Genomic DNA, 12,100 nt, shown 5'->3' with positions numbered 1-12,100 from the left:
ACAGACAGGCAGACAGGACAACAGACAGACAAACAAACAGACAGACGGGCAGACAGGAAAACAGACAGAGAGACAGACAGGCAGGCAGGCAGATAAACAGAGAGACAGATGGACAGACAGACAGAGAGACAGGCAGACAGAGACAGGCAGGCAAAACAACAGACAGAGACTGAGAGACATGCAGGCAGGCAGGCAGGCAGGCAGGCAGGCAGGCAGGCAGATAAACAGAGAGACAGACAGACAAGCAGACAGACAGAGAGACAGGCAGACAGAGACAGGTAGGCAAATAACAGACAGACAGACAGGCAGGCAGGCAGGCAGGCAAAAAACAGAGAGAAACAGATAAACAGGCAGGCAGGCAGGCAGGCAGATAAACAGAGAGACAGATGGACAGACAGACAGACAAGCAGACAGACAGAGAGACAGGCAGACAGAGACAGGTAGGCAAATAACAGACAGACAGACAGACAGACAGGCAGGCAGGCAGGCCGATAAACAGAGAGACAGATGGACAGACAGACAAGCAGGCAGACAGAGAGACAGACGGACGGACGGACAGACAGGCACACAGACAGACAAATAGACATACATGTACATACAGATGGACAAACACAAAGACACACATACAAAAAAATCAACGCACTACGACAAACACACACAGTAAACATACAATAATTTTCATAATTTAAATTTTTAGTTAATTAATTAATAAAATTAATCTAATTCAACAAAACATGTCAAACATATCTTTCCAATACAACACAACATGAGGCCAACATTCACAACCATCCGACGCCCGTCCACAGCCACAACATGTCGACCTCCACTATACCATCGTCATCCAACTGCTGCCCCATTGCTCTCACCATTCACATTCCACCGACCACGCCCACTACCCGACCACGCCCACCTTATTGTGTGTAATCGCTGCGAACGTCATCCGCTAAGTTTACCCACAAAGAAAGCCATATTCGTGTCGTATACACTCGAATGCACGTGTTTGGGTTACTGTTGCGGTGCAACGCGCCGGCAGATCGTCCAAACAGTCGCAACCCATCTGAGGTGGGCGTGGTCGTCGAGTGTTCTTCCTCTTGCGCCTCAGGAGCGCAAGGAAATCGGTTAGAAAAATTATCGGTTTATCATTCTTGTCTCGACAAATGTCTACACGCAGCGAGACGCCACGAGACGCGCCCGAAACGCGAGATCCCCACCACCCCACCGACGGGACTCACCGACCTTGAGGAACTCGTTGAATTCGATCGTGCCGTTCTCGTCGAGATCGACCTCTTTCACCATGTCGCGAATCTTGTAGGCGGGCGGGTCTTCGCCCAACGCCTTCATCACTTCGCGGATCTCGGTGACCGTTATATGGCCGTTCTTATCGGCATCAAACTGACGGAGAGAAAAACCCAAAATGTGAGCAACACGAGCCGTTTTTTCGCATTCTGATCGCTTCCTACGTCTTCGAATTGTTGCCGAATCTCGGCAATCTCGGCGTCGCTCAGCTCGCTCATTCTTGTCGGGCGTACGAATCGATTTTTCGACGTCGGCTGCTTCTGTGAATAGCCCGAGACCAGGTAGAGACCACGTGGTCTTGGCGTGTCGTGATTGGTCGGCAGTCGGCGTGATGCCGTCACACCCCGGATCTTGTCTAGTGCATGACGTAACGAGTGCACGCATTCAATACCATATATGGGCATGTTTTACTTCCGTTTGTTTACCAAACATTGGATACTCGGTATGAGGTAAAACACATTATAACGTTTACTTTGCAAACTGCAACGCTTTACTTGCTGTTTGATACAGAGTTAGCTAACACTGCGCATGCGCATTAAACCCAAACGTACTGTACTAACCCTATCCGGGAGTTTGTCAATCTACCAACAGTTCAAGGGAAGTCGATTGTACACAAAAAAGATTCGATAAAATTCTGACAAAATTCGATTATTAAACGAGGTTGATATTAATGACGGCAAGGCTACATACTGATCTGCATACTAACAGATCAGAGAGACAGTCTGTGTGTGTGTGTGTATGTACACAGAGAGAGACACACACATGAAACAATCCATCTACACAAGGTGGTGACTACACTACAATTCTGACACTCATCGATCGATCTCCCCAAACACAATGTCTTGCGTGCCTACAACACAACAACAAGACATCACACAACAGTCACAATGACGTTACGTGTCATGACGTCACATGGCACCATGTGTCATGTTGTCACATGACGTCACCACGCGTAATGACGTCACGTGTCATGTTGTCACGTGTAATGACGTCACTATCATGGTATGACCAAATATGGTCATCGTATTGTTTACCAATAATTGCCACGAGATCGGCGAGCATGTGACCGCTTGCCATGTGATTGAGTCCGGCCTATTGAAGGGTGTGATTAGATGGAATGTGAGATGGAGATGAGTTTGGCTTACCAAATGGAAGAAGCCCGGCGCTCGAATCTTGCATTTGTATGGCCGGCTCGTGCCATCGGACACTAGAAAGACACCAAACTCGCCCTAGAGAACACAAGCAAACCATCAGCACACACACACACACACACACACACACACACACACACACACACACACACACACACACACACACACCAACGGACAGACAGACACTGTCGCAGACAGACAGACACTGTCACAGACAGACCAACAGACAAGCACATGTCCATCACATATTTGTTCATACACATGGCTAATATCAAATGCACTTAATTAATATGAATCAATGGTACAGAGCTGGTCATGTGACTGTAAGAGGCACGTCTAATAGCAAACAAAAAGTGTGTCTACATTTCCAACTTTGCACTGATTCACAAAGAACACAGAATGTCAGATTGTCGAATCACAAAGTAGAATTCGAGTCACATGACATGACGTCATGATAAAGATGGTGCTACACCAAATGACCAAGGTAGAGCACAGTTTGTATTGGTACACAAGTTTACTGCAGGGGTTTCCCTATAGCGGGGCACCGATGCGCTACGCCACGCTGTGGTGACGGCGCTACGCCACGCTGTGGTGACGGCGCTATGGTGATAACTGTATCTCAAATGGTGGTTGGTAAATAAGGAATTCTAAAAGTTACTTGAAGGCACAGCATGTAATTTTATCTGCCCAAAGCGTAATTACTTGAGGGCAGAGCAGCATCCAATTATCTACAGGGTTACAAGTCTGTCCTGTGCTGACATTAGTCCCAGCTCACCACACCCACAGCTTTGTAATTAGCATTTCCTCAACGCAACCTTGTACACATAATCCTGTAGATAACTAGGTGCTTGTCTGCGGTCAAGTAGATTTGGGCAGATAATTACGTGTTGTGTAGTCAAGTAACTCTTGCTTTCATTGTCAACCCTCATTTGAGGTAACTGTTTACTGTGTGTGAGGTCTTTATATAACATTCTTGTTTAGTGTACCCTAACAGATCGATTTACAGAGTGTAACCACTCAACTGGAATAACAATATAAAATTTCAAAGTATTTACTCACAGGGCTACAGTATACATAGTAAGCTGTACAAGATCTCTTATCACCTCTGACTACTACATCCCATGATAAGTTCATACTCTGACAGCATTCCAAGACCTTTATTATCACTATGTTTGTAATAGGTTAAACGTTTAAGTTAGCACTTCCTGACTAAACATCCTTACATGATAACTGTCTACTCTGACAGCATTCCAATCAGTTCAGGTCTTCAAGCACGTGTGACATGTCTTCCATATCCTACAGTGTGGCTGCTGTTAGCAAAGATCTGTATCCACCAGAGGCTGCTATGAATTTGTTGTGTGTTCTGATGAAAGACAGTAATGCACATCACCTTGACCTAGTGACTATCCATGTGGCATGTGTTCCTACTATGCTATCATGACATTTATGTCAGTGGCTACACCAATAAGTCTGACAATCATTAATTAATTAAAGTTACTTCTTCTGTTTAAGATAAGATCTCGGTGGCTAATTAATATTAATAAAATGCCATGTTGTTATTAATTCCTGGGGAAACTCCTGAAATAGATAATTAATTAGATATAAATAAATAATTAATTATATAGATAATAAACACTAATTATATATTATTAATTATTCATCTATAATTAATTAATTAAATAACAAACAATCCTCAAATCTTCAACTAACCTTTGGTGCCTCTATGACTGTATAAGTGGAACCAGGTGGCACATTGACACCCTCAGTGAAAAGCTTGAAGTGATGAATCAAAGCTTCCATTGAGTCCTACAACAGCAGCTTGATTATGACACTAAAATTTGACAATCAGAATGAGACAATTGACCTTCATTTCTGCTCGACTGGGAGGAGTGATTTTTGCGTCGTCGATCTTTACTTCGCCTTCTGGCATTTTATTCAGACACTAAATATGAAGAGAACATGAGAGAACTTTATATTGATTGGTGGGAAACAAAACAACTAAAGTGACGTAACATTAGAATGTTACAACAACTTCAGCAGTTTGATGTCTGTCTGTCTGTCTGTCTGTCTACCCATCTGCCTACTTGTCTGTCTGTCTGTCTGTCTACCCATCTGCCTACTTGTCTGTCTGTCTATCCATCTGCCTACTTGTCTGTCTGTCGGCTTGTCTGTCTGTCTGTCTGTCTGTCCACCTGCCTGCTTGTCTGTCTGTCTGCTTGTCTGTCTGTCTATCCATCTGTCCACCTGCCTGCTTGTCTGTCTGTCTGTCTGTCTGTCCACCTGCCTGATTGTCTGTCTCTCTATCTGTCTGTCTGTCTACCCATCTGACTACTTGTCTGTCTGTCTGTCTGTCTCGTCTGTCTACCCATCTGCCTACTTGTCTGTCTGTCTGTCTACCCATCTGCCTACTTGTCTGTCTGTCTGTCTGTCTGTCTGTCTACCCATCTGCCTACTTGTCTGTCTGTCTATCCACCTGCCTGCTTGTCTGTCTGTCTGTCTATGTGTCTGTCTGTCCACCTGCCTGCTTGTCTGTCTGCCTGTCCGTCTGTCTGTCCACCTGCCTGCTTGTCTGTCTGTCTATCTGTCTGTCTGTCTACCCATCTGCCTACTTGTCTGTCTAACCATCTGCCTACTTGTCTGTCTGTCTGTCTGTCTGTCTACCCATCTGCCTACTTGTCTGTCTGTCTGTCTACCCATCTGCCTACTTGTCTGTCTGTCTGTCTACCCATCTGCCTACTTGTCTGTCTGTCTGTCTACCCATCTGCCTACTTGTCTGTCTGTCTGCTTGTCTGTCTGTCCATCTGTTCACCTGCCTGCTTGTCTGTCCACCTGCCTGCTTGTCTGTCTGTCTATTTGTCTGTCTGTCTGTCTATTTGTCTGTCTGTCTGTCTATTTGTCTGTCTGTCTACCCATCTGCCTACTTGTCTGTCTGTCTGTGTGTGTGTCTGTCTATCCATCTGCCTACTTGTCTGTCTGTCTGCCTGTCTGTCTGTCTGTCCACCTGCCTGCTTGTCTGTCTGTCTATTTGTCTGTCTGTATACCCATCTGCCTACTTGTCTGTCTGTCTGCTTGTCTGTCTGTCTGTCTGCCCACCTGTCTGTCTGTCTGTCTGTCTACCCATCTGCCTACTTGTCTGTGTGTCTGTCTGTCTGTGTGTCTGTCTACCCATCTGCCTACTTGTCAGTCTGTCTGTCCATCTGCCTGCTTGTCTGTCTGTCTGTCTATGTGTCTGTCTATCCATCTGCCTACTCGTCTGTCTGTCTGGTTGTCTATCTGTCTGTCTGCCCACCTGCCTGCTTGTCTGTCTGTCTGTCTGCTTGTCTGTCTGTCTATCTGTCTGTCCACCTGCCTGCTTGTCTGTCTGTCTATCTACCCATCTGCCTACTTGTCTGTCTGCCTGTCTTGTCTGTCTACCCATCTGCCTACTTGTCTGTCTGTCTGTCTGTTCGTCTACCCATCTGCCTACTTGTCTGTCTGTCTGTCTATGTGTCTGTCTACCCATCTGCCTACTTGTCTGTCTGTCTGTCTGTCTGTCTGTCTACCTACCTGCCTACTTGTCTGTCTGTCTGTCCACTTGCCTGCTTGTCTGTTTTTGTGTCTGTCTATCCATCTGCCTACTTGTCTGTCTGTCTGCTTGTCTGTCTGTCCATCTGTCCACTTGCCTGTCCACCTGTCTGTCTGTCTGTCTGTCCCCCTGCCTGCTTGTCTGTCTGTCTGTCTGTCCACCTGCCTGCTTGTCTGTCTGTCCCCCTGCCTGTCCACTTGGCTGCTTGTCAGTCAGTCTGTCTGTTTATCCGTCTGCCTGTTTGTCTATCTGTCTGTCTGTCCATCTGCCTGTCTGTCTGTCCACCTGCCTGTCCACTTGGCTGCTTGTCAGTCAGTCTGTCTGTTTATCCATCTGCCTGCTTGTTTATCTGTCTGTCTGTCCACCTGCCTGCTTGTCTGTCTGTCTGTTTGTCTGTCTGTCCACCTGCCTGTATATCCGTCTGCTTGCTTGTCTGTCTGTCTGTCTGTCCACCTGCCTACTTGTCTGTCTGTCTGTCTCTCTGCCTATGGCCATCACCTGATGTATTATTCGTAAACTCTGCCGCATCTCCTCCACACGACACAAATACCTACACACAATACGACTACAAACACTAAAACTCTACACATAACTTCAACAACCAATTACCTATCATAACAGTCACCATGGCGACCAATAGGAACATCAAAATCAACCTGAAATTATGACATAGCTAACACCATTGCTGCCGTCATGAATGCTGTCAGAGTCTCACCTGATCATATGCATCGTAAGGCTGTACTTTCCTTAGATCCCATTGAATGCCGGAACCGCGCAACATCACTCCACTATACATTGAAGTACATAAATATAATGTTATGCTTCTTTGGTGTGTGTGTGTGTGTGTGTGTGTGTGTGTGTGTGTGTGTGTGTGTGTGTGTGTGTGTGTGTGTGTGTGTGTGTGTGTGTCAGTGTGTGTGTGTGTGTGTGTGTGTGTGTGTGTGTGTGTGTGTGTGTGTGTGTGTGTGTGTGTGTGTGTGTGTGTGTGTGTGCATGTCAGTGTGTGTGTGTGTGTGTGTGTGTGTGTGTGTGTGTGCATGTCAGTGTGTGTGTGTGTGTGTGTGTGTGTGTGTGTGTGTGTGTGTGTGTGTGTGTGTGTGTGTGTCACTGTGTGTACACGTGAGTGCCTGTTCCACCACATATCCCCATAATCCATCTCACCCACCTAAACCCATAGTCAAGTGCCTCCTTTGCTGTTACAATCCCAATATCAACGAGCCTCTGCTTCCATATCCTATTATTAGTCAGCATCTACACAGCAAACAGACGACTCACTACAACCAACACACACACACACACACACACACACAGTGACACACACACACACACACACACACACACACACACACACACACACACACACACACAGTGACATACACACACACACACACACACACACACACACACACACACACACACACACACACACACACACACACACACACACAATCCCGACATCTAATCCAACCTCTTCAACTTCATCAATTCGTACAGAAAACGGCCTCATAAAATTATAAATATCTTCCATCAGTCCCAAAGGAAGGTCCTAATGTCAACGTATTGTCACATACTAGAAGCTCAGAATGTGGTCGTGTGTCATACCTGAGCTACTCCACCCGGTCTAACATACGCAGCGTGCATCCTCGCTCCTGACACTCGCTCATAGAATTCCATCATCTAAAGAGAAACAGAAATATTTAATAACTGTTAAAAAATATTTTACAAAAAATATTTAATATTAATTTTAATTAATTAATTATAGAATTATTTATTTATAAAGAATTAATTGAGACAGTGAGATAAGCACATGTGTGGCTGGGCATGAGAATAAAAGATCAGATACAGTACCGGCAATAAGTAAGCTGACAGGGATACCATACGATACCATACCATACCATACGATAGGATACCATACCATACGATAGGATATCATACTATACCATAAAAGATACCATGTAGGATAGGATAAGATAAAAGATGATACCATACAATTAAGATAAGATACCATCCATGGGATATACCATACGCAATATGATATATGATACAATTAAGATAAGATACCAGATGGTATGATATATGATACGCAATACCATACAATACCATACGCATACGATAAAAATGTTAGGTTACTTATTGCCGGTACTGTAGATAGATAGATAGACAGACAGACACGCAGACAGACACACAATGAGGTATGCATGTATGTATGTATGTAACCAGATAGGTAGACCAATAAACAGACAAACAGATAGACAAACAGACAGACAAACAGCCAGATAAACAAACAGACAAACAAACAGACAAACAGACAGAAAAACAAACAGACAAACAAACAGACAAACAAACAGACAAAGAGACAGACAAACATACTAACGAGTCAACAGATCATGAGACACACAACAAACCAATCAACACAACCTACACAAAACAAGACATTACGACATCAAATCGCCAAGACAACAGCCTCTATTGCTGTCCGAGCATTCAAATGCCAACAGACAAACTGCCCAAACGTCGTTTACCTTTTCTCTCTCTTCAAACATCCAGAAAAATGGAGTCATCGCACCAACATCGAGCGCATGCGTGGTGACTGCCATGATGTGGTTGAGCAGTCGAGTAATCTCGGCAAACAGAACTTGAAAGGCAACGAACAAACGTGAGAAAACGAATGCAAACGAGGAAATCGAGTTGATATCAAATATGGCAGAGACCTCGGATAAACTTGGCTCTCACTGGGATGTCGATATTGAGGAGCCGCTCGACGGCCAATGAGAAGGCTTGCTCGTTGCACATCATGGAGACGTAATCGAGTCGGTCGAAATACGGAAGCGCCTGCATGTATGTCTTATACTCGATTAGCTTCTCTGTGCCGCGATGTAGGAGCCCGATGTGCGGGTCACACCTCTGCACCACCTGCAATAGCGACGACGTCCAATGAAATTTAAAGAATAAATCACGTGACTTAATCACGTGACCTCGCCTGAAAGCTCGGCGACGAGTCGTAGGACGCCGTGAGCGGCTGGATGTTGAGGACCGAAGTTGACTGTAAAGTTCTGAACGGGTTTATCGGGCACCGGTTCTAATATCGCGATTTTCTGGCCGAATAATAAATAAAAATCGAAAAAATTCGTTTACCGTCGATATCCCATTTTTCTGATTCTTCGTTCGGGTAGAGAACGTTTCCTGTGTACTCGGCGAGTGGCCCGGGTAACTTTAGAGGCTCCAGTTCTTCCTTGTCTTGCTGCCATTGACGAGCAGAGGCGAACCTCGCGCTACAGACACTCAATCACATCACACAATATGTCGCTGATGTAGATCTAATAGATATCTCGGATACCTCAAAGCCTGGCCTGGTCTACAACTCTGGAAAAGTTTGGTGAGAGAAAACGCTCTCCGACAAGCGGCCGCCATTTTCTACAGAATGCGCAAGCGCAAGTAGCCTCGATGCGCCAAACCTGCAGCCGCGCTTTTTAGAATTGATCAATTAATTGGTTTAATTATATTTTTACTTAATTTGTTTACATCCATGTTGTTTAAAAATTATTGAAGTGTCAATCAAACGCACAAACTGTATTATATTGCATTGCATATTTTGTATTGTATTGCTGGATGCGCCAGGCGCTGGGTTCACGAGGCACACAGTAGCCTAGCCTCGTCTCTTGCGTGTGTGTGTGTGTGTGTGTGTGTCTGTGTGTTGCTGTGTGTGTGTGTGTGTGTGTGTGTGTGTGTGTGTGTTGCTGTGTGTGTGTGTGTGTGTGTGTGTGTGTGTGTGTGTGTGTGTGTTGCTGTGTGTGTGTGTGTGTGTGTGTGTGTGTGTGTGTGTGTGTGTGTGTGTGTGTGTGTGTGTGTGTCCAGGCGCGCAAGAGGGTCTGGGTACAAGGCTAATAGTAGCCACACACAAACGCTCACACACGTGATTAACTTGCAGTGTTAATAAAATGATAATGCAATACAGTCAGCGTCGATTCAAGAATTCATGCAACTAGATGTCAAAACTAAATGAAACTTAATCACACAAGACGCTTGAAATCCAGTAAATTACCACTCAACAACCGCATCCTCACTCAATCGTCGATCACTCCAGCTGTGCGTGTGCAATTACGAATGTTTCTGTGTAGGGACAATGACAACAGGAATGTGGGCGTGGTCAAGGGTGTAGCTGCTGATGCTGCCCAAGAAGCTTCGTCTGAGTGCATTCAGTCCACGACTGCCCATCACGATCATGTCCGCATGATGCTCTTTAGCAGCCTGACAAATGAGCTCGCCAGCTGCACCAGACATCATCAACGTCTGGTGTCGTATCTGGTGAACAACGGAGTGAAACATCAGCGACAAATCTCTGCAAATTGAGTGAACGGTAAACCTTTTTTGTCTGGAAAACGGCCTCGTATTGGTTGACAGTCTTGTGTGCTTTGTCGATTGCCTCTTGAAGTCGTTCCTGCCACACGTCGTAGGGAATATTAACTGCAAAAGAAGCATCATGATCCACACTATATGTATAAAAATTATCATTAATATTAACTAGTTTAATATCAAGTATTAGTTAACTTATTCAACATCGGTGATTTGAGTGCAGCATTGCTGTGTTAGTAAGAGCTACGGTAGCAAACTCGTGTTGGGTATGACGTCCCAAAATGTTTCGGAAAATTTACAGTTGGTCTACATTGTAGCAAGATGGTGACTACCCTGACTGCTAATTAAAATCTACAGACACACTTGGTGACTGTGTACACATCGTTGGATTGCAAAGAAATATTTAAGTCATCAGTCTTATTGATATTAATAAGATTGGCTTACATTTGAACTTTGAGAGAGAGAAGCTGATTGCCGGGAGTGATGGCTGAGCGTAGACGTGCACCAACAGTGCCAAGTCGGTGGGACGATGCAAATTGACGATGTACCCTAAATGGTATGACACAACGACAAGTCAACACAGGATGCAACATAAGCAAGAACGCACGTGCACATACAGACACATGCGCCACACACACACACACACACACACACACACACACACACACACACACACACACACCTTGACACACACACACACACACACACACACACACACACCTTGACACACACACACACACACACACACACACACACACACACCTTGACACACACACCTTGACACACACACACACACACACACACACACACACACACACACACACACACACACACACACACACACACACACACACACACACACTGGGTATATCACAACACCAGAAAGGTACAAGATTGATATGCAAATTTTCATTATAACAAAGCGCACAGAGAAATGTCGGGACTCCGAGGCAAACACCCGCACGTGCCTTTCATCTTTTTTTGGTGCACAAAATCGACATCATATAAAGCCATCAGCTAACTTGTACTTCCTCACACATCATTATCTATCGTCTGACTTCACATAATCACATAAAGACGTGAAATCGACGAAAAACAAATCTTCACACTCAATCAAACCTCCTAGCCCCACACATCGCGTACACGAACAACAAAAGCGATCTACGACCTCATTGTGTGCGTTGGCAGCACGCCTACACGTTCCCCACTAACACACCCGATCAGAGTCGAATAACCACGCCCACGCCGTTGCCTCTAACGACACGCCCATGTCTCACACACAAAATGAATCAAAAACCACACAATTTGACATAATATCGAAACGAAAACGTCTTGAAACGACTACAAACGTATCAAGACGTCAACTTACAGTCGAACGCATTCTTGCTGCCTTGGCTACCATCAATGGCGATCAACACTCGCCTCTGGGGTGACTGTCTCACGCGCACTGGCGACCGTACGGCGGCCTCGGTGAACGAAGAGGATCTTATTCTCCCTGTAGAAATTGCTGCCGCCGTCGCTGCGTCGCTGGATGATCGCGGACGGACGTCGGACGATAAGTGAAGGTCTGGTCTTCTTGGCGCGTTGGTTGGAGAGCCATCGGACGCGGTTTCCGGCAGGATGTACTCTTGTTCGTTTGGCTGCTCGGCGGAGTGAGCTGTTGTTGCTGCCATGGTCTCACTCATGACATCACTGATCAACCTGTTTAGACCGGTACCCGGATGTACACTCACTC

General features: G+C 45.4%; 3 protein-coding genes across 3 annotated transcripts in view; all 3 read right to left on the bottom strand.

The window, feature by feature from the left end:
* LOC134180980 (fimbrin-like) overlaps positions 1 to 1,585 on the bottom strand; it is a 7,707-nt gene extending 6,122 nt beyond the window's left edge. Inside the window, exons 1-2 of the mRNA XM_062648157.1 lie at positions 1,461 to 1,585; positions 1,237 to 1,392 (exon numbers count right to left, since the gene is read on the bottom strand). Of these exons, the coding sequence (XP_062504141.1) occupies positions 1,237 to 1,392; positions 1,461 to 1,514 (210 nt within the window). The 5' untranslated portion in view covers positions 1,515 to 1,585. The remainder of the gene's footprint in view (positions 1 to 1,236; positions 1,393 to 1,460) is intronic.
* Positions 1,586 to 1,939: 354 nt separating this feature from the next.
* LOC134181216 (NADH-ubiquinone oxidoreductase 49 kDa subunit-like) lies at positions 1,940 to 9,426 on the bottom strand. Its single transcript, XM_062648450.1, has 16 exons — positions 9,350 to 9,426; positions 9,148 to 9,284; positions 8,988 to 9,091; positions 8,724 to 8,925; positions 8,535 to 8,647; positions 7,615 to 7,689; positions 7,481 to 7,558; positions 7,178 to 7,263; positions 6,728 to 6,800; positions 6,622 to 6,668; positions 6,511 to 6,562; positions 4,312 to 4,389; positions 4,158 to 4,253; positions 2,442 to 2,525; positions 2,331 to 2,388; positions 1,940 to 2,146 (listed from the first exon to the last, which is right to left on the bottom strand). The coding sequence occupies exons 1-16, from the start codon at positions 9,421 to 9,423 to the stop codon at positions 2,109 to 2,111; spliced, it is 1,395 nt and encodes a 464-aa protein (XP_062504434.1). The 5' UTR covers positions 9,424 to 9,426; the 3' UTR covers positions 1,940 to 2,108.
* Positions 9,427 to 9,924: 498 nt separating this feature from the next.
* LOC134181119 (universal stress protein in QAH/OAS sulfhydrylase 3'region-like) lies at positions 9,925 to 12,074 on the bottom strand. The gene is made up of 4 exons (XM_062648327.1): positions 11,735 to 12,074; positions 10,810 to 10,914; positions 10,376 to 10,476; positions 9,925 to 10,314 (listed from the first exon to the last, which is right to left on the bottom strand). The coding sequence occupies exons 1-4, from the start codon at positions 12,048 to 12,050 to the stop codon at positions 10,111 to 10,113; spliced, it is 726 nt and encodes a 241-aa protein (XP_062504311.1). The 5' UTR covers positions 12,051 to 12,074; the 3' UTR covers positions 9,925 to 10,110.
* Positions 12,075 to 12,100: the final 26 nt, after the last annotated feature.

Source organism: Corticium candelabrum, chromosome 6 (assembly GCF_963422355.1).
Source record: "Corticium candelabrum chromosome 6, ooCorCand1.1, whole genome shotgun sequence".
Lineage (NCBI taxonomy): Eukaryota > Metazoa > Porifera > Homoscleromorpha > Homosclerophorida > Plakinidae > Corticium > Corticium candelabrum.
This window is presented reverse-complemented; position numbering and strand designations above follow the sequence as displayed.

What these genes read in the sequence shown, in the direction of transcription:
- LOC134181216 (XM_062648450.1), bottom strand. Translation starts at nt 9,423, where the DNA reads ATGGCGGCCGCTTGTCGGAGAGCGTTTTCTCTCACCAAACTTTTCCAG. An exon ending in TCGCCGAGCTTTCAGGCGAG is followed by an intron (nt 8,926 to 8,987) that starts GTCACGTGATTA and finishes TCGCTATTGCAG; the next exon opens with GTGGTGCAGAGGTGTGACCC. An exon ending in CCAGTCGAGCAGAAATGAAG is followed by an intron (nt 4,254 to 4,311) that starts GTCAATTGTCTC and finishes CTGCTGTTGTAG; the next exon opens with GACTCAATGGAAGCTTTGAT.
- LOC134181119 (XM_062648327.1), bottom strand. Translation starts at nt 12,050, where the DNA reads ATGAGTGAGACCATGGCAGCAACAACAGCTCACTCCGCCGAGCAGCCA. An exon ending in CAGCAAGAATGCGTTCGACT is followed by an intron (nt 10,915 to 11,734) that starts GTAAGTTGACGT and finishes CATACCATTTAG; the next exon opens with GGTACATCGTCAATTTGCAT. An exon ending in CTCTCTCTCAAAGTTCAAAT is followed by an intron (nt 10,477 to 10,809) that starts GTAAGCCAATCT and finishes CTTCTTTTGCAG; the next exon opens with TTAATATTCCCTACGACGTG.